This window comes from Erythrolamprus reginae, chromosome 8 (assembly GCF_031021105.1).
Source record: "Erythrolamprus reginae isolate rEryReg1 chromosome 8, rEryReg1.hap1, whole genome shotgun sequence".
Taxonomy (NCBI): Eukaryota; Metazoa; Chordata; class Lepidosauria; order Squamata; family Dipsadidae; genus Erythrolamprus; species Erythrolamprus reginae.
Genome location: NC_091957.1, coordinates 27,392,991 through 27,413,140, shown reverse-complemented (window position 1 = coordinate 27,413,140; position 20,150 = coordinate 27,392,991). Strand labels below are relative to the sequence as shown.

Below are 20,150 nucleotides of genomic sequence, written 5' to 3'. Positions count from 1 at the left end.
TCTTCAAACTTGGCAACTTTAAGACTTTGTAGACTTCAAATTCCTAGAATTCTCCAGCCAGCATAGCATAACTGGAGAATTCTGGTAATTGAAGTCCGCAAGTCTTAAAAGTTGCCAAGTTTGAAGACCTGGGTTAAATGATGCTCGTGGGTGGGGGTACAGGTGCAGAAGGACCAAGGTCAAGTAAGAGAGTTGGACTTCAGCTCCCAGAATCCCCCAGAAGGATTGGGGGGTGTGGACAATCAGAGGATTTGTAGTCCTCTTCATGGGGCTGAACTACAACTCCCAGCAGGCTTGTTGGCTGGAATGGCTAGAGGTTCTTGGGATGCCCCTTGGAGCTGGCTGGAGAATTCTGGGCGTTGAAGCCCACAAGTCTTAACGTTGCCAAGTTTGAATATTTGAATATCCAATTTAACCATTCCTGCTTTGAGTTTTATTCTCATTTCAAACTGGCTAGTGGCTTTTCCTGCCCCTGAAAAAGCAGAATACAACTCAGGTGGTCTTTGCGTGTCCTCCCTTATGCATCCTTTCTTTCTTTCTTTCTCTCTCTTTCTCTCTGTCAATCTCTTCTCTTTCTCTATTTCTGTCTCCCTGTCTGTCTGTATGTGTGTGTGTGTGTGTCTGTCTCTCTGTCTGTCTCTCTGTATGTGTGTCTCTTTGTTTGTGTGTCTCTTTGTTTGTTTGTTTGTTTCTTTCTTTCTCTCTCTCTCTCCTTTCTCTTTCTTTTTTTCTCCATCTCTTTGTGTGTGTCTCTTTCTCTCATTCTTTCTTTCTTGTTTTCTCTCTCAGGTATGACGAGGAACACAGTGGAGATGATAAGGTCTTCCTGGACTGTTTCTGCAAAATTGCAGCTGGCATCAAGAACAACAGCAATGGGCACCTGCTGAAGGACCTCATCCTGCAAAGAGGGATCACCCAGTGCGCTTTGGACTACATGAAGAAGCATATCCCCAGCGCCAAGAAGTGAGAGACCCATTCGGGGGGGGGGGTGTCCTGGGGGGGGGCAGGGGAGGAAACAGGGCCCAGCCTGGTGGTGGTTCCAAGGTCCAGGTATGGCTCCCCTCCCCAAGGAACCGCTAGGTGGAGAGAGGTTGGAGAGAGCGCAAGGTAGAACCTTTAGCTAGACTCATTGCATGCTACATACTGACACACACACACATACACACAAGGACAGGACCGGTTCCTAATGGAGCAGCACAGCCGCCCCCTTTTCCATGCTGGGAGGGGAGCTCTTTCCAGCCAGTGGGTGTTGGAAGTTGCAGTCAGGCAGTCACTTGAAGCCTGGATTTTAAAGGCCAGCCCTTCAGTATATCCAAGGGAATCTTTTTTTGGAGGGGGGTGGGTGGGTTGGGGGAGGCTTTCCTTGGTCCCAGGGAGAGACATGGCTGAGTGATACTCCATGGATGCTTCTGTACTGATGGTGGTCAACCAGTTGCTCTCCTTTCCCTCTTTCACCCTCTCCCCCCCACCTCTCCGACAGTTTGGATGCCGATGTGTGGAAGAAGTTTCTGTCTCGCCCGGCCCTCCCGTTTATCCTGCGACTGCTTCGAGGACTCGCCACCCAGCATCCGGCCACCCAGGTGAGGTGCCCTCCCTCCCTCCTTCCAATTCTCCTCTCCTCCTTCTCTTCCTCCTCTGGCTGATTCTCTCATTCTTGTCTTTCTCCCTCAATCTCTCTTCCTTCTCCTCCCCTTTCTTCTTCCTCTTCCTCCTCCTCCTTCCAGTTCTCCTCTCCTCTTTCTCTTCCTTCTCCTTCCAATTCTCACCCTCCCTCAACCTCTTCTCTTCCTTCTGTTCCTTCTCCTTCCAATTCTTCTCTCTTCCTCCCTCCACCTCTTCTCTTCCTTCTGTTCCTTCTCCTTCCAATTCTCCTCTCATCCTCCCTCAACCTCTTCTCCTCCTTCTCCTCCCCTCTCATTCTCTTTCTTCTCCTCCTCCTTCCAATTCTCCTCTCCTCCTTCTCTTCCTCCTCCTTCCAATTCTCTCATTATTGTCCTCCTCCCTCAATCTCTTCTCCTTCTCTTCCTTCTCCTTCCAATTCTCCTCTCATCCTCCCTCAACCTCTTCTCTTCCTTCTCAACCCATCTCATTCTCTTCCTCCTCCCAACTCTCCTTCTCCCCTCTGTTTCTCGGTGGGAAGCAGGAAGTACAGTGATCCCCCGTTTATTGCGTCCCCAACCATTGCGAACAGGGTACTTCGCTATTTTTCAACCCGGAAGTCAAAAATACCATCTACGCATGCGTGCCGGGCACGCATGCGTAGATGGCAGCGGCTTCCCTGGGTCTTCCCCCTCTTGCTGGCGTCAGCGAGGAGTTTCCCCACCACCCACGCAAACTCCTCGCTGCCGCTCGCCCGCCCTTCGCCTGCCCACGCCGTTCGCTCCCCCCTCTTGCTGTCGGGAGGGCGAGAAGCCCTCCCCAGCACCCGCTCGCCCGCCCTTCGCCCTGGCGGAGAAATTCCAGCCCCCACCTGGTCCCGCCCGCGGCTCGGCTTCCCTGGCTGCTGCTCCGGTCGCCCATCGTCTCCTGCCTCCCGTGCCGATGTTCCCTGCCAAGCCTGGCTCGGATTCCCTGGCTGCTTGGCCGGGGGGGGGGGGGGGGGGGGGCTCGGCCGAAAGGAGCTGGAGACGCAGAGCTGAACACACCCCTTCATCCCCAAAGGCCGGCCTTTTTGTCTGGGAGGGAAGATGACGTGCCGGTGGCACAGGGGCGAGGGGCGGGAGGCAAATCGCTGCGTCTCCAGCCCCTTTTGGCCGAGCCCCCCCCCCCCCTCCGGCCAAGCAGCCAGGGAAGCCGAACTGGGCTTGGCGGGGAACATCGGCACGGGAGGCAGCTTCTGCCGGACATGGGCAATGGGCGGGACAGAGAAGCGGGGAGAATCAGGAGGCTCCTTTGGCAGCTGGGGGCTGCCTGGCTTTGTTGTTTTGGCTGCAGCGGGTGCCAGGCAGCCTCCAGCCGCCAAAGGAACCTCCTGATTCTTCCCGCTTCTCTGTCCCGCCCATTGCCCGTGTCCGGCAGAAGCTGCTGCCTTATTGCTGTTTGCCGGCGGGATGCAAAGTGCTGGGGTGGGAGGGTGTCCTGACAGCCCCCCCCCACCCATATGCTTCGCCTCCCGCCGGGCAAGAGCGCTCGGGTGGCAACTTCTTCTAGATACGGGCGATGTCCACGCTCTCTCTCGGCGCTTTCGAGCCGAGTCCGTGAGCGAGTTCGCTCCCGGACTCGGCTCGAAGGCGGCGAGAGACAGCGCCAAGGAACGGGCCTGTCCACGCTCTCTCTCGGCGCTTTCCAGCTGAGTCGGGGAGCGAGTTCGCTCCCGGACTCAGCACGAAAGCCCCGAGAGACAGCGCCAAGGAACGGGCCTTTTCCACGCTGTCTCTCGGCGCTTTCCAGCTGAGTCGGGGAGCGAGTTCGCTCCCGGACTCAGCACGAAAGCCCCGAGAGACAGCGCCAAGGAACGGGCCTGTCCACGCTGTCTCTCGGCGCTTTCCAGCTGAGTCGGGGAGCGAGTTCGCTCCCGGACTCAGCACGAAAGCCCCGAGAGACAGCGCCAAGGAACGGGCCTGTCCACGCTGTCTCTCGGCGCTTTCCAGCTGAGTCGGGGAGCGAGTTCGCTCCCGGACTCAGCACGAAAGCCCCGAGAGACAGCGCCAAGGAACGGGCCTGTCCACGCTGTCTCTCGGCGCTTTCCAGCTGAGTCGGGGAGCGAGTTCGCTCCCGGACTCAGCACGAAAGCCCCGAGAGACAGCGCCAAGGAACGGGCCTGTCCACGCTGTCTCTCGGCGCTTTCCAGCTGAGTCGGGGAGCGAGTTCGCTCTCGGACTCAGCACGAAAGCCCCGAGAGACAGCGCCAAGGAACGGGCCTGTCCACGCTGTCTCTCGGCGCTTTCCAGCTGAGTCGGGGAGCGAGTTCGCTCCCGGACTCAGCACGAAAGCGCCGAGAGACAGCGCCCCCCGGACCCCCAACCCGGGTTTGGGGGGCTGCTAGGAAGCCCCCCATGCCGGCGGCAAACAGCCGCGCCGCCCCCAATCTTCGGCTCCTCGCTAGCGCTGTGGGAGTAAAAACACCGTCTGCACATGCGCAGACGGTGTTTTTACTTCCGCATCGCTACTTCGCGAAAACCCGCTCGTTGCGGGGGCTCCTGGAACGGAACCCTCGCAACGAGCGGGGGATCACTGTATTGCAGAGAAGCGGCCCATCAACCTTTTGGCTACTTGGGATCAGTTCCACGGAGAAAGTTTTTTCTGTGGACCGGAGGGCATATGGTTTTGCGTGCTTCCCTGGATAAGGCTTTGCTTATTTGCACAGCTCAGTTGCTGGCATGTTGCGAGCCAGGGACAGTTCACAGACCGGAGGGTTTGTGTGTGTGTGTGTGTGTGTGTGTTGTAGATCCTGCCTTTGGCAGGGATGTTGCCTGAGCACCTGATGTTCCCCTGGCTTGTGCTCTACCCTCACAAGTTCAATGCTGGGCTCCGACATTTATCCTCCCAGCTGTGCCTGGGGAGGGCAAAGGGCCTTCCCTCCCCCAGAAGCCTTTGCCAGTTATTTTATTTATTATTAAATTTATATGCCGTCCCTCTCAGAAGACTCGGGGTGGCTAAAGGAAGTTAAGGGAGGATGGGCATTGTAGTCCTGTGACTGTGCTGCAGTGAAAGGTTTAAAGCGGTGATGGCGAACCTACGGCGCACATGCCACAGGTGGCACGCGGAACCATATCTGAGGGCACGCAAGGTGTTGCCCTATGTCAACTCCAGTGCACATGTGTGCCCTGGACAGCTGATTTTTGAGCTTATTTTCAGATGTTTTTGCTCTCCCAACGACGAAAATGAGGTCAATGGGCCAACTGGAAAATCACTTCTGTGCTCACCCTCAGTTTCCTTTTTGCTGTCAGAGGTCTTCAGGAACTTCTTCGGCTTTGGGCAGTTGCAGCCAGAGCTGGTCACACCTCGTCCCATTTCTTGTGCAGCCAGCAAGGCTTTTCTGAAGGCCTCTGCAGCCAATAACCGAGCTCCGGATCAAACCAAAGCTCTGTTATCTGTTATCCTTCAGGAAAGCTTTGCTGATTGCAGAAAGAATGGCACTGGTTGCAACTATCTGAAGGTAAGTAATAGGGCAGCTCCACTTCCGTGTCGTTTCTGAACTTCCAATTGGCCTGTTGGGCCATTTTTCACCGTCCCCAGACTTCAGGAGGCTTTCCTTAAGAGCCTCGGTGGCACAGTGGTTAGAGTGCAGTATAGCAAGCTGCCTCTGCTGATCACCGGCTGCGAGCAGTTGGCAAATTGAATCTCAGTGGGCTCAAGGTTGACTCAGCCTTCCAAGGTGGGTAAAATGAGGACCCAGATTGTTGGTGGCAATATGCTAGCTCTCTGTAAACTGCTTAGAGAGGGCTGGAAAGTGGTATAAAAGTCTAAAGTCTATAATGCTATTTCCTGAACTCTAGGGAGAGCAAAAAACAGTCCAATGGGCCTACCGGACGTCCGGAGGCTCCAGTGAGGCCTTGGGGGGGGGCATGTAGGGTTGCATGCTTGCACATGGTATTGCATTATGGGTATAGGCATATGTGTGTGCACCCTATTGCACATGTGTGCACCCTTTTGGCCCCAAAGCCTGGTTTAAAGGAAAACAACGGGACGAATCATCCCTTCATCCTACATCTGACATCGGTCGGGTCTGCTGGCCCTTGAGCTGAAAGCCTTTCCCTCCACACACAAACGCTCCTTCCCTCCCTGCCCCACAGGCCCTGATTGGGACTGATTCGATCTCCAACTTGCACAAGCTGGAGCAGGTCTCCAGCGACGAAGGCATCGGGACCCTGGCTGAGAACTTGCTGGAAGCCCTGCGGGAGCACCCAGACGTCAACAAGAAGATTGATGCGGCCCGCCGGGAGACACGGGCGGAGAAGAAGCGGATGGCCATGGCCATGCGGCAGAAGGCCCTGGGCACACTCGGCATGACGGTAATGGGCTCCCCCCCGCTCAGGGTGGTGGGAGGCGAGGAGGCCTTTGCGGGCCCTGTAACCCTTCCTCCTCCTCCTCTTCAGTCCCTCCTCCGCTCTGTTGGGAGAGTTTTTACACATGCGGAAAGTAACCCACCAAGTAGCCACAGTACACAACTATACCTAATTGAAGTCTTCAGCAAAAAACACTGCACCAGGATTTCTTGTAAAATATATATTTTACTTCTTATCAAACTGCTTCTCTAAATAAACTATCTTAAATTTAACCACTATAATAAACTATCCACAATACTATCATATCACCTTTATTACATCCACCACTGCAATCACTAAGCACTAACCACGAACTACAAACCACCCAGCAACAAACCACTCTGTGACCAATCACACTTACAAACCACAACAAACCACACCCATGCAAGTATCTTACTCCTATTATATAGATTACAGCCAATCAGGTTGCAGCACATTTAGCAAACCCATGATTACATGCTGATTATGGCTTACATCAGCCTTTCCTATGGTTACAAACCATATACTTGCATTGTAATATTACGTCCAGAAATACACTTATTTCTGACATGCTTTGATTGGCTTGCCAGACGAACGAAAAGGGTCAAGTGGTGACGAAGACGGCGCTCCTGAAGCAGATGGAAGAGCTGATCGAAGAGCCTGGCTTGACATGCTGCATCTGCCGGGAAGGTTACAAGTTCCAGGTGAGCCCGGAGCCGTACCTTCCTCACAGTCCCCTAGGGAGGGGAGGGGGAATGACCACTACTAGTGGGCTGCTGCATAAACAGTCCAGCACTGTTACCTCTGCGCAGCCATCAGGACACCCCACGCACTAACTCGTTGACGGCGTGCAAAGCCACGCCGTCCTGGATCGCGGGGAGGGGAGCTCTTCCCCGGCCAGGCAACGGCAAGGCCCTTTCGATGCTTGCTTGCCGCCCAGGCCCCGCCCTGAGCCGCGCTGGGGCTGCCCCTTGGAGCCGGGGGCAACGGGCCTAGCCTCGGCTTACTTGGCCCAGGTGCGGCCGAAGCGCGGGGCGGAGTAGGCGGCGGCTGCTGCTGTTCCTCCGGGCCCACCCCCGAGCTGAGCTTACTTCGGCTTTCTTGGAGGCAAAGCTGCCTTCGGCCCCCTCGCGCCCCTGGCCTCTCGCCACTGCCCCCGCCTGCCTGATCCGCCCCTCTCTCCGGTTTTCTCCTCTTCCGCCTGCCATCTGTGGCGGCGGCGGCTACAGCTTTTCATCACCATCATCATCCGTGTGCCCAGCGAGGGGGCTGCAAGAGCGCTTTCTCGGAGCGCTTCGGGAACTCGCCTCCCCCCCCCCCCCCCCGCAGCCCCTTTGCTGGGAGCACTTTCGTCCCGGGCCGTCACCGAAGAGGCTGCAGGAGAGGCTGGGCAGGCATTCCTGAAGCGCTCCGAGAAAGTGCTCTCACAGCCGCTTCGCTGACAGACAGAGAAAGAGAGAGAGCAACAGACAGAGCGAGATAGAAAGGAAGAGAGAGGGAGAGAGAAAGTGAGAAAGAGGAGGAGAGAGAAAGAGAGAGAACAAGAGAGGGAAAGAAAGCAAGAGAGAAAGAAAACAAGAGAGAGAAAGAGAGAAAGAAAGAGTGAGAGAGAGAAAGAGAGAGAGAAGAGAGGAAGGGAGAGAGAGAGAGAAAGCAAGAGGGAGAGACAGAAGAGAGAAAGAGAGGAAGAAAGCAAGAGAGAGAGAGAAGAGAGGAAATGATAGAAAAAAGGGGAGAAAAAAGAGAAATGTTTAGTTTTAATAGTAATAATTTTGGTTTTGTTTTATTATTCTTTTAATAAAAAGGGTTTTTTCCTCCTATTTATTTATTTATTTATTTATTTATACTTCTATGCCGCCCAGTAAGCACTAACCATCAAACCCCTAACTACAAAACCACTGCAAACCATTAACTACAAACCACTAAGCACAAACCACACCCATTCAAGGGTGCTGTTTCCTTTATATAGGTTCCAGCCAATCAGGTTGCAGCACAGTTAGTAAACCCATGATTTCATACTGATTATGGCTTACATCAACCTTTCCTATGGTTACAAACCATTTTCTTGCATTGTAATATTACTTCAAGAAATAAACCTATTTCTGACATTGACAAGATGCCAGAATCTATGTTATGGCAATTTAGGAACCGGTGCAGAGAAATAACGAATACACTTTGTAGAAAACAATAGTAAATGTTCTGTCTTGCACAGCAGCCGGCTGGTAACTAGCCCCAAATTAAAACTCAAAAACAAAGTTTTCAAAAGGAAGAGTCTATTTACGAGATGCTTGATGAATTACACAAACGCAAACTAAAACAATGTCTTTTCCCCTTCCAAAATCCAGGCGTGAGGCCAAGTTGATAAGATAAAGTCCCACACAGTTGCTTCTCAGCCAAAAGTCTACTCAGGATATTATTAACCCTATTAATGTCCAGAACCGTGTCCAGGTTTGTCAGGCAAAAACACTCTTCACAGGCTCTTCTCCTCCGGAGGCACGAATGTCGGCTTCTTGCAAAGAGCACTTTCCAACTCCTCCCCCTTATAGTCTTTGGAGTCTTCGGAGAGGGGCGGCATACAAATCTAATAATAATAATAATAATAATAATAATAATAATAATAATAATAATAATAATATACTCTCTGGGAGTGTAGATTATGCACAGCTGTGCTCACTTCCTCTTTCTGATCTTTCTTAACTGCTCCTGCCACCCCTGTATTCTTCTCACTCAAACATTCAGGATTGGATCCCTTATCTCCTCTACCTCCTCCTCAGACCCTGGCAAATCCCCAGTTGGGGTCTGCAAATCCCCAGCTGCGGGTTCTATAGACTCTGTAGGCTCCTCACACCCAGACACTTCCTCTTCCTCCTGCTCGCTGTCTGACTTCGTTGCCAACCACAACAGTAAATAGTTTTACCCTTCAGTGCAATCAGAATATCTTCTGTCTTAGTCTTCTATTTACAGGGCCACACATTGCTTTAACAATATGCAGTAAAGCTTACTTACATGTAGATACTAAACCAATCCAGGTTTCTCCGTATCCACACTACAGCTCTAACTCAATTAACTCACGCTCAGACTGCTTCAGCCGACTAACAACATTACCAACACCAACAGCCCAACATTAACAGCCAACAATCATTGTAAAGTTGCTTTGCGTTTTATAATGCTCTGGCCTAATTACACCCTATGACTCAGCACTGTTTAACTTGCTTACATCCTTCTTTTACCTTATATGGTAACGTAACAGAATATCACCTAGGATTGAGCTAATCCTTGACAATGCACACACATGCGCCCCCATGAGATTTGGCTTCTGCTCATGCGCAGGAAGTGAAAACTCGCACGAGGATGCTCATGCGCGTGAGATTTTGCTGGGTTTGGGCGTTCTTTTAGAAATCACTGAAAATCGGTAAAATTTCACTCATGCAAGCATCCTCACGTGAGATTTTGCTTCCTGCACATGCACAGAAGCCAAATCTCGTACCGGTGTGCATGCCGAGTGCGTACACGGACACCCCCTTCACCAGGAGTACAGGCAATGGGGAGCCCTTCACTGAACAACCTCAGCCATTTTTTGATTTTGGAGGCAGCTCACCCTCTCTGCCCTTTTCCTGCCGCAGCCCACCAAGGTCCTTGGCATTTACACCTTCACCAAGAGGGTGGCACTGGAGGAGTTTGAGAACAAGCCTCGCAAGCAACAGGGCTACAGCACCGTCTCCCACTTCAACATCGTCCACTACGACTGCCACCTGGCAGCGGTCAGGTAAGGAAGCAGCCTTGGCATTCAGACAGGGCCTGGATCGGTCGGAGGAAGCCCACATAAGTCGGAGGAAGCTGGTCATCTAATTGGGGGGGGCGGAGGAGTCATCCGTGAAGACCCATGGGAGCAGGTCTCTGGCGTAAGGGCCCCGTGGGAAGGGGGGCGTGGGCTGGGAGAGTTTGATGCCCCTGATGGACGTGAGTTTCCTTCCCCCGGCAGGTTGGCGCGGGGCCGCGAGGAGTGGGAGAGTGCCGCCCTGCAGAACGCCAACACCAAATGCAACGGCCTCCTGCCAGTCTGGGGGCCGCACGTCCCGGAATCTGCCTTTGCCACCTGCTTGGCAAGGTGAGTTGAAAGGACGCCCTTTCCTGGAACACCTGCAGGGTGTCTAGTAAAGGGGCATCCTCTTCTCACCTGGGAGGAGCGGGAGGAGGAGAGCCCTGGTGTGTCCCATTGCCAAAAAACAGCCGTGCACACATGCTCATGTTTTCTTGGCTTATCCCTCCTTAACCTTGTCTTCAACTAACTTTGGCTTCTGGGTCCAAAAATAATCACAGTTTTTGTCTATTACGTGAACTTTTTAAGCTACAGAATACCCTCAAAAGTCATACAAATTGTGCATATAAAGGAAAGGAAAGTAAAAACTTACCAAATATACTGTTTATAAAGAATAATTTTATTCATACAAATGCTATAATAGTTACTGCATGTTAAATTGTGTTCATACAAATAGTTGCGTTTTTTATCAAACGATAAATATGTATAATTACATATTAAGGTAAAACATTTAGCTTATAGCTTTTTCTGGAGTGTTTAATCTGTGGACATTCTCGCTTGATGCTCCAATAATAGTCAGCCATCATATGTACATCCCATCTACCTTGATAACGTTCCTCCATGACCTTCAAATCTTCTCACCCTGCTCATCACTAACTGCACGAAGATTTTGCAGGAAGTCAGAAGATGGCTATGTAAAAAATGCAATTTGATGCTCATGTTGCCTAATTAACCATACTGCTGAAAAAAATAAAGGGAACACTTAAACAACACAATATAACTCCAAATTAATCAAACTTCTGTGAAATCAAACTGTCCCCCTAGGAAGCAACACTGATTGACAATCAATTTCACTTGCTGTTGTGCACATTCAACTTTGTATAGAATGAAGTATTCAGTGAGGATATTTCATTTATTCAGATATAGGATATGTTCTTTGAGTGTTCCCTTTATTTTTTTGAGCAGTGTATATTATATATGTATACGATGTAGAGAAAAAAATGTGACGTGGTAGAAGAAAACTAACTACAGTTTTGAAACCAGATTGCCTAATTGACTATAACAAAAGCTCAAAAATCAAATTCAACAGGAATTGTGTTACAAATTGTTCCCCAGTGTAATTGTTCCTGAGTGGCAGCCCTTGCGGCTCGGGGAGCCCCGGGGAGGCCCTTAACTCCTCCGTGGTTCTACCTCGGCAGGCACAACACTTACCTCCAGGAGTGTACGGGGCAGCGGGAGCCCACCTACCAGCTCAATGTGCACGACACCAAGCTGCTCTTCCTCCGGTTTGCCACGGAGCAGTCGTTCAGCGTGGACACGGGCGGCGGCGGGCGAGAGAGCAACATTCACCTGATCCCCTACATCATTCACACAGTGCTTTACGTCCTCAACACGTCAGTATCCCCCCGGACCCTTCATTGTGTTTTTAGCCTAGGTTGGAAGGATCGGACCAGAGGAGGAGGAGGTGGACAGCGGTTAACGGCTGAGCACGTTGGCTGTAGACAGCTTCTGTGCTCCTTGGTGGGCAGCAGGACAGGCCCTGGTTCCTTACTCTGGAAGCCTCCCCTTGCCCAAATCATTTAATGTTTCCAAATGTAAAATAATGCACTTGGGGAAAAGGAATCCTCAATCTGAGTATTGTATTGGCAGTTCTGTGCTAGCAAAAACTTCAGAAGAGAAGGATTTAGGGGTAGTGATTTCTGACAGTCTTAAAATGGGTGAACAGTGAGGTTAGGCAGTAGGGAAAGCAAGTAGAATGCTTGCCTGCATAGCTAGAGATATAACAAGCAGGAAGAGGGAGACGGTGATCCCGCTGTATAGAGCGCTGGTGAGACCCCATTTGGAATCCTGTGTTCAGTTCTGGAGACCTCACCTACAAAAAGATATTGATCAAATTGAACGGGTCCAAAGAGGGACTACAAAATGGTGGAAGGTCTGAAGCATAAAACTTATCAGGAAAGACTTAATGTACTCAATCTGTATAGTCTGGAGGACAGAAGGGAAAGGGGGGACATGATCAAAACATTTAAATATGTTAAAGATTTAAATAAAGTTCAGGAGGGGTGTTTTTGCTAGGAAAGTGAACACAAGAACAAGGAGGCACAAAATTTGAGGTTAGTTGCGGGGAAGATCAGAAGCAACGTGAGAAAATATTATTTTACTGAAAGAGATAGGAGATGTTTGGAACAAACTTCCAGCAGACGTAGCTGGTAAATCCACAGGAACTGAATTTAAACATGCCTGGGATCAACATATATGCATCCTGAGATAAAATACAGGAAATAGTATAAGGGCAGACTAGATGGACCAAGAGGTCTTTTTCTGCCATCAATCTTCTAGGTTTCTAATTTAATTTCCTTTTCAATCACTCCAGCTAGCCCTTGACTTACAAAAGTTAGTGAATTGCTTGAAGTTAGAATGGCGCTGGAAAGAAGGACTTAACGGCTGTTTTTCCACAATCAATGGCCATTACAGTGTCCCCATAGTTACAGAGATCAAAGTTTGGGTGCTTGGCAACTGATGTTTATGGATGTAGTGGTGTCCCGAGCCCACACAACACCCTTTTTACGACCTGAGCGGCAAAGTCAATGGGGAATCCAGATTCATTTTGCTGCCATGTTGCTAACTTAACAGCGGCAGTGATTCTCTTAACAATCGTGGCAAGAAAGGTTGTAAAAAGGAGGCTGAAATCACTTTAAACAGCCATCTTGGAAATGTTGGGTTCAACTCGAGGACTACCTGTACAGGGAAAGGATAGTCCCGTGTAGGAGAAAGTGCATTGCCATCAAAGGCCATTTTCCTTGCTTATTGTCCCTCGGCACCACTGTTTTGCTTATCAACTGGAATTTGGGGCTCAATTGTAGTTCTAGGTTGAGGACTCCCAGACCGTTGGAGGACGAAGGGGCTTGGGATATCTGTGGAGATCCCCAGTCATGCAGGTCACGGTTGTCCCAAAGGTGCTTTTTTCAAGAGGCAACTGGACTCCCTTGTTTTTTCTTTGAAGATCTTTCGCTTCTCATCTTCTTCAGTTCTGACTGGAGGATGGTGAGGAAGGGAAGGGTTGATATTCCTTGCAGATAGCTGGTCGTTTGCATCCTTTTTAGAGAGTTGTTGAGGCCACTGAGAGGTTGATCTGTGTACTCAGGGTCTCCTGAGTGGTGCAAATGAATGTGGAGCCTTCTTGGAATTGCTGAAACGATTGTGTTGTAGATTGGAGATAGGTGTCAAGCCGGGGCAGAAGTTAGTGATAAATCAACAACTTGTCACACTATCTGTAGAAGGCCTGATGTTTATGGGAACTTGGGAGGGATGATTTTCATGAGGGAACAGATGCAGCCAAAGGAGTATTCTTTTGAGTGGTTCAAGGCCATTCTGTGCGCACCCACCTGGGTGCAAGCGGATGGAGAAGTTGCCACGCTGGCACAACCTGAGTGGGCAACGTGATAGGTTTGTTGGTGGGGAGGCCAGGCATATGAACTTTCAACTGGGTGGAAAGCTCAGATTCAGGTTCCCCAGTGTAGGAGCCAGGATGGCTGCAGAAATAAATTGGAACTTGGAGGAATGCCTTGACTTGGACTCTATAGGTGGTGTTGTATCCATCCCCCTCTTTTGAGAGAGGCTGTTCAATTTGGACATAGATGGCCTATCTCCAGGTGGCCTCAACGAATCTCTAAAAGGATGCAAACAACCAGCTCTCTGCAAGGAATATAAACCCTTCTCACATCCAGTCAGATCTGAAGAGGTTTCTTGGAGGACAAGTAAAAAAGAAAAACCAGAAAGTCCAGTTGCCTTTTGGAAATAAAGCACTTTTGGGACAAGGGACTTCCGTGACCCCCAATCAATGGAAGAAGAGCGAGACTCCTCTGCTGGGCTTCTCTCCTGCTTTGCCCTTAATCTAAAACAGGCCCTCTGCCTCCTGTCCCTGGGTAGGGAAGGGTTTTCTCTAGTCACCAAGTCCCTCCCGCTTTCCTTCCTCTGCAGGACGCGGGCGACCTCTCGAGAGGAGAAGAACCTGCAAAGTTTCCTGGAACAGCCGAAGGAGAAGTGGGTGGAGGGGGCCTTTGAGGTGGATGGCCCCCACTACTACACAATCTTGGCACTTCACATCCTGCCCCCCGAGCGGTGGAAGGCGATGCGCATCGACATCCTGAAGCGTCTGCTGGTCATCTCCCACGCCCGGACTGTGTCCCCGACGGGAGCCAGCAAGTGAGTCCCATGGCCCGCCAGTGGTAGCAGATTCGGACAGTGAGGAGGTTGGGGAGGAACATGGGCCAGTCCTGGAGTCTGGGGAAGGCTCGGACAAGTGCTCTGCATCCAAGGCAGAGACGGGGCCAGGGCTGTCTGACAATTATCAGCTGCCTTTGGAGTCAGATATCAGTGAGGCAGACGAACAGCTGCCTCACTGATCGTTCCACTCTCTCTCTCTCCCTTCCTAACAGGCTAGCGGACAAAGCCGTGAAGGACTATGCAGCCTATCGCTCCAGCCTTCTCTTCTGGGCTCTGGTTGATCTTGTTTACAACATGTTGAGAGTAAGTGTTTCTCTCCCATCCGGGTGGCTGTGTGGGAAGTGCATGAGTTGCCCATAATCAGGGCGCAGGGCACCACACCTATGATGGGCATTGCCGTGAATGGTCTTCCCTTTACGGCCTCTTTGGTAACGGGCTTTAAAGTTTCCAGGCAGAGATCCAACTGTCTGCCAAGCTGAAAAGGGGAGCCCAGGAAAGCCCCGAGAGACCCCCTCCATTCATCCCAAGAAGGATTGGTTAGACTATGGCAGGGGTAGGCAAAGTTGGTTCTTCTATGACTTGTGGACTTCAACCCCCAGAATTCCTGAGCCAATCATATTAGCTCAGGAATTCTGGGAGTTGAAGTCCACATGTCATAGAAGAGCCAACTTTGCGTACCCCTGGCTAGGGGGTCTATCCTAGTCCCCCACTCCAGGAGACAGTTTGACAGATTCCCTATTTCCAAGCTAGGCTTCAGTCTTAGCCTCCCTCCCTCCCTCCCTCTTTTCCCTCATATCATTTTTCTCTCTCTCTCTCTTTCTTTTTTCCTTCTTTCTTCCTCCCTCTCTTCCTTTTTTCTTTCATTCTCTTCCTTCCCTATTTCCCTTCTCTTTCTTTTTCTTTTCTTTACCCCTTTTCCTGCCTACCTTCTTCCTTCCTTCTTCTTTTCCCTCGTGTTTTCCTTCCCCTCTTTTATTTCCCTACCTCCCTTCTTTTCCTTCATATCATCTTTCTTTCTTTTTCCTCTTTCTTCCCTCCCTTCCTTCCTTTTTCTTTCATTCTCTCCGCTTCCCATTTCCCTTTTTCTTTCCTTTCTTTCCCTCTTTTCCTTCCTCCCTTCCTCCCCACCACCATCAAGTGCCAGCATTTTTACTGCTTCCTCTCCCCCCTTCAGAAGGTGCCTACGAGCAACACCGAGGGGGGCTGGTCCTACTCCCTAGCCGAGTACATCCGCCAGAACGACATGCCCATCTACGAGGCGGCCGACAGAGCCCTCAAGTCCTTCCAGGAGGAGTTCATGCCTGCGGAGACCTTCTCAGAATTCCTGGACGTGGCTGGTGAGTGCTTGCCGTCATTCTGCTCGCCATCTGCCCTTTTCCGGAAACGAGCGCTGGGGGCGTGTTGGCGTGCATGCACAGGCGGTTCTGACTTCCTCCTGCTTTATTTCAGGATTGTTATCCGAAATCTGTGACCCTGACGGCTTCCTGAAAGATCTCTTCAACTCTCTTCCCTGAACGGCCCCCCGAAGAGAGACTGTGGGACTCCCATTCCCCCCCACACACACATTTTTTGCCTCCCCACACCCCCCAACTTCTCAAGGAACATTGCCGTCACTTTTTCCTCACCCGCCTGTTCCTGGGCCCACGCTCCTCCTTCCTTCTCCTCCTCTTCCTCCAACCCCATTCCTGAGTGATGGATTTGGGCTGATTTTCTTCCAGCCCCCCCCTCCCCCGTGGTCTTTGCTTCTCGGCGGCCTTCCTTCCACCTCGCCTTTTCCAAGCAACGAATGTGCGACGGACTCACGGAACCCAAGCCTGGTCAAATGTTTTTTTTTTCTGCTTCTATGTGTGTGAGATCATTTTATCGGTCAATAAATAAGTTAAATACAGTCGGAAGGAAAGAGACGCCTGGGCCAGTGTGTATCTGCATCCAGGCCTGGGACCGTCCCTTTTGCTTTGCTCCCAGGGCTTCCGTGGGGAATTTAGCACTTACAGGACTCTCTGAATCTTCCCTTCTTCTGGATCCTGCCTCCTTGCAGGAACTTGTCCCCAGACAACGCTGGTTTTTGTGTTGCCTCTTCTCTCCACTTACTGGAAGTGTTAAATCTTTCGATGGGGGCATGGCCTTTATTTATTCATTCATTCATTCAACTTCTATGCCGCCCAATCACAAAGGACTCGGGTATAAAAGGCTTTTTTTTTTCATGGCACCGCAGTGAAATTTCCCTTGTGTCACCCTGTCTTCGCCTCACCCACTGAGAAGGGGTGGGGGCACCTTGATTTCTTTCTTTTTAAAATATTTTTATTGAATAATTTTAAAAACAAATATACACAAAATTTATACGTCAAACATGCACATAACATTGACATACAAAACAGTACTGGCGTTCCGGTAGCAAAAATGGAGTTGTGCACGCAGCTCCAGGTGACTGGTGGGCGGGCGCACATGTTGGAGTGAGATTTGGCTTTTGCACATGCGCAGGAAGTAAAAGCTTGCAAGAGGACGCGCAGACGCATGAGAATTTGGCAGGTTTTTTGCTTCTGCGCATGTGCAGAAGTAAAAAAAATTGCTGAAATCTCATGCACCAGCACATCTCACAAGATTTATTTATTATTTTTTGGATTTATATGCTGCCCCTCTCCGAAGACTCGGGGCGACTCCTGCGCATACATCCTGCACATATGCAGAAGCACACATTCCCCTCACATAATTTTGCTTCCGCTCATGTGCAGAGAGACCATTTTCCTTCTGTGTGTGTTCAGCGGGAAAAAAGTTCAACAAAAATTAGGAAAAAAAGATGGCACCACACACGGACTGGCAAAAATGGCGCTGGAGCCATTGCACACATATTGCACAATCAGTGGGCCAATACAGGAATAGCGCACCAGGGCACACCATAGGTTTTTTGCTGATTGTCGACTTATTTTTACATTCCAACCATTTACATCAGTTTTCCCAAATCTTATAGAATTCTGTTTCCTCTTTGTCTTGTAATTCCATAGTCACACGCTTGGATTGGGCCGTTTTTCCTATTTATCGTCCTCCCCTTAAAAAAAAGGTGGGGGGCACATCTTGTCCAGCTTGGAGCTGTTTCACACCCAAACGAGGGCAGCATAAATAGGGGTGCAGCCACACCAGATTAGTAATCCTGCATCTTGGCATCTTTAGTGATCTCTTCTAAAAATGCATTTTGATTTTATTCCAATATTGTTTTGCAAAACATTTTCAAGGGGGGGGGGGGACAATTTAAGGACGTTTGGGAGAACTATGACCTGGATGATTTGAGAATCTCCACAAAAATGTTAGCAAACCTATTGCCTTTTTGGAAAGGTACACCTTGGCATCCTGGCCCTGGCATTACAATTTTGGCAGGGAGCAGCTCCCTGCAGCCTGATCGGCATTTGCTGGCCCAGCAAACAGACGAGCCGAGGCAGCGCTGCCTTTCGATATCGTTCTGCCTCCTTGGAAAGCTTCTGGAGACGCTATTCTGGATTTCTCACCGTCCGCCTAAACTTAAGCATCATGACGAAAGGGATTAATTCTGATGAGAAAGCCAGGGAGAAATAGGAAGGAGGAGCCCAAGGCCTGACACGAAGGTGTACCTTTCCAAAAAGGCAATAGGTTTGCTAACATTTTCTGTGGAGATTCTCAAATCATCCAGGTCATAGTTCTCCCTAACGTCCTTAAATTGTTCCCCCCCCCCTTGAAAATGTTTTGCAAAACAATATTGGAATAAAATCAAAATGCATTTTTAGAAGAGATCGCTAAAGAAAAACAGAGATGAGTCCGGAAATATTTTTATTAGAAATATTACCTGAAACCTATTTTTAAAAATACAATATTTAGGAATGGAATGGAATAGAATAGAAAATATGGAATAGAATAGAATATTGGAATAGAATTAGAAATAGAATAGAATGTCAAGAATCATGAGAAACAGCACTTAATGATTGTCATTGGGTACAAATAAGTAACCAGGAAAAAATATTAATATAAATCATAAGGATACAAGCAACAAGTTACCGGTCATTACAGTCATAAGTGGGAAGAAATGGGTGATAGCAACGATGAGAAAAAACTAGTAGTAATAGTAGTGCAGACTTCGTAAATAGTTTGACAGCGTTGAGGGAATTATTTGTTTAGCAGAGTGATGGCGTTTGGGATAAAACTATTCTTGTGTCTAGAATTTGTCAAGAATCATGAGGTACAACCGGTGAAGGGCTACCAAAGTTTTTACTACCACACTGGGCGTGGCTTATGCATTTTCTTTCAACATCTTGCAGTGCAAATTCACTATCCCACTGCGTCCCCCGTCCGGGCAGTAGCCCACCCCTGGGTACAACACTTAATGATTGTCATGGGGTTCAAATAAGCAATCAGGAGATAATATTAATATAAATCCTAAGGACACAAGCAACAAATTAGTCATAAGTGGGAGGAGATGAGTGATAGGAATGATGAGAAGATTAATAGTAATAGTAATGCAGACTTAGTGAATAGTTTGACAGTGGTGAGGGAATTATGCGAGGGGTCAGTAAATATTTTCATGGCCCTCTTTTTGTATAAAGGTTCTCAATGGGAGGCAGGTTGGCAGTAATTGTTTTTTCTGCAGTTCTGACTATCCTCTGAAGTCTGTGTTTTGTGTTGGATTTTCCCACTTTTCAAGGCAAAGGAAGAGAAATCCAAGGCCGGGCTAACCTGGGAAGGGCACGGGCGAACTGCGTTATGCCTCCTGGAGCTTTGCACACAACCTCCCCACTTCCTTTTGGTAAACAGGGAAAAATTAATCCATCTCCGGGCAGGGTCTTTCGTTAAAAACACCAGCTCTGGTACCCAAATGGTGTGCAAATCAGGAGAGCTGAGGAAGGATTTGAACTGCGGGGAAGTCTCAGGAGGCAAGCGGGTGATGACGAGACCTGTCATGGAAAGTCAGTGGCAGGGGATTATGGGATGGAGAGGTATAAAGACATCCTCCCCTCCCCTTGAGAATTGAGGGTCTAGAGCGGTGATTGCAAACCTATGGCATGCGTGCCAGAGGTGGCACATGGAGCCATATTGGAGGGCACGCGAGACTTTGCCATGTTTCAGCTCCAGCGCACACGCGCACACTGGCCAGCTAATTTTTGGGCTTGGCAAAGGCTATTTCATCATCCTGACGTTTCAGGAAAGCTTCCCTGAAATCCCGGATGGACAATCTGGAAGTTTGGAAAAACGCACTTCAGGAAACCAGAGGTTTAGACAATGCACTTCCGGTTTGCCCAGACTGCAAAAAACAGCACAACAGCAAACCAGAAATGTTTTTTCCCAAACTTCTGGTTTGCCCGTTTGGGCATTTTTTTTTCACCTACCAGGCGTCAGGAAGGCCTATGTGCATGCATGGAGGGCAATATGGGGGGGTGCACAAGCGTGGGGAGAAGGAAGAAGGGTGGGCATATGCACGCATACTAGCACACACACCCACACACCCCTTTTGGCAGGCGAAGCAAAAAAGGTTCGCCATCACGGGTCTAGAGGAAAAAGTGGAGTTAAGGCAGCTTAGCACACCTGTGTTTCAAGACAGGAGGAAAAACCAGGAGCTCAAATGTCCTTTCCCCAGGAATTCAGGCATCAGGTTCTTTCATGGACTCCCACAGCCAAACCCCGCTGGGAAAGTTTTGTCCTAAATACCATAGTGTCTCTCACAGGATAGGACGGGGCCACTCCTTCAGCAGACGAGACGCCGCAGTTTCTTGATCAGACATGTCCCGAAAGGCATTTTTTACAGGCTTTCTGTTTTTTTATAGTCCCCTAAAAATGTATTTGTGTGTGTTGTGTTGTGTGTGGGGTGAAGGTTCTTTTCCTCCTCTCCTTACCCCCCCCCCTTTTTCCCCCTTTCCAAATTGCAAGGAGATTTGCTGGGGGCTCAGCGAAATAAAAGC

The 20,150-nt window shown here is 49.7% G+C and overlaps 1 protein-coding gene across 7 annotated transcripts in view; it reads left to right on the top strand.

Moving 5' to 3' along the window:
* UBR4 (ubiquitin protein ligase E3 component n-recognin 4) overlaps nt 1-16,132 on the top strand; it is a 211,101-nt gene extending 194,969 nt beyond the window's left edge. For all 7 annotated transcript variants that reach the window (XM_070759469.1, XM_070759468.1, XM_070759464.1 and 4 more), the window contains exons 96-106: nt 790-963; nt 1,481-1,580; nt 5,736-5,954; nt 6,557-6,670; nt 9,590-9,732; nt 9,949-10,074; nt 11,205-11,399; nt 13,987-14,211; nt 14,445-14,535; nt 15,407-15,569; nt 15,682-16,132. In XM_070759469.1, the coding sequence (XP_070615570.1) occupies nt 790-963; nt 1,481-1,580; nt 5,736-5,954; nt 6,557-6,670; nt 9,590-9,732; nt 9,949-10,074; nt 11,205-11,399; nt 13,987-14,211; nt 14,445-14,535; nt 15,407-15,569; nt 15,682-15,746 (1,615 nt within the window). In that variant the 3' untranslated portion in view covers nt 15,747-16,132. The remainder of the gene's footprint in view (nt 1-789; nt 964-1,480; nt 1,581-5,735; nt 5,955-6,556; nt 6,671-9,589; nt 9,733-9,948; nt 10,075-11,204; nt 11,400-13,986; nt 14,212-14,444; nt 14,536-15,406; nt 15,570-15,681) is intronic.
* The last annotated feature ends 4,018 nt before the right edge of the window (nt 16,133-20,150 follow it).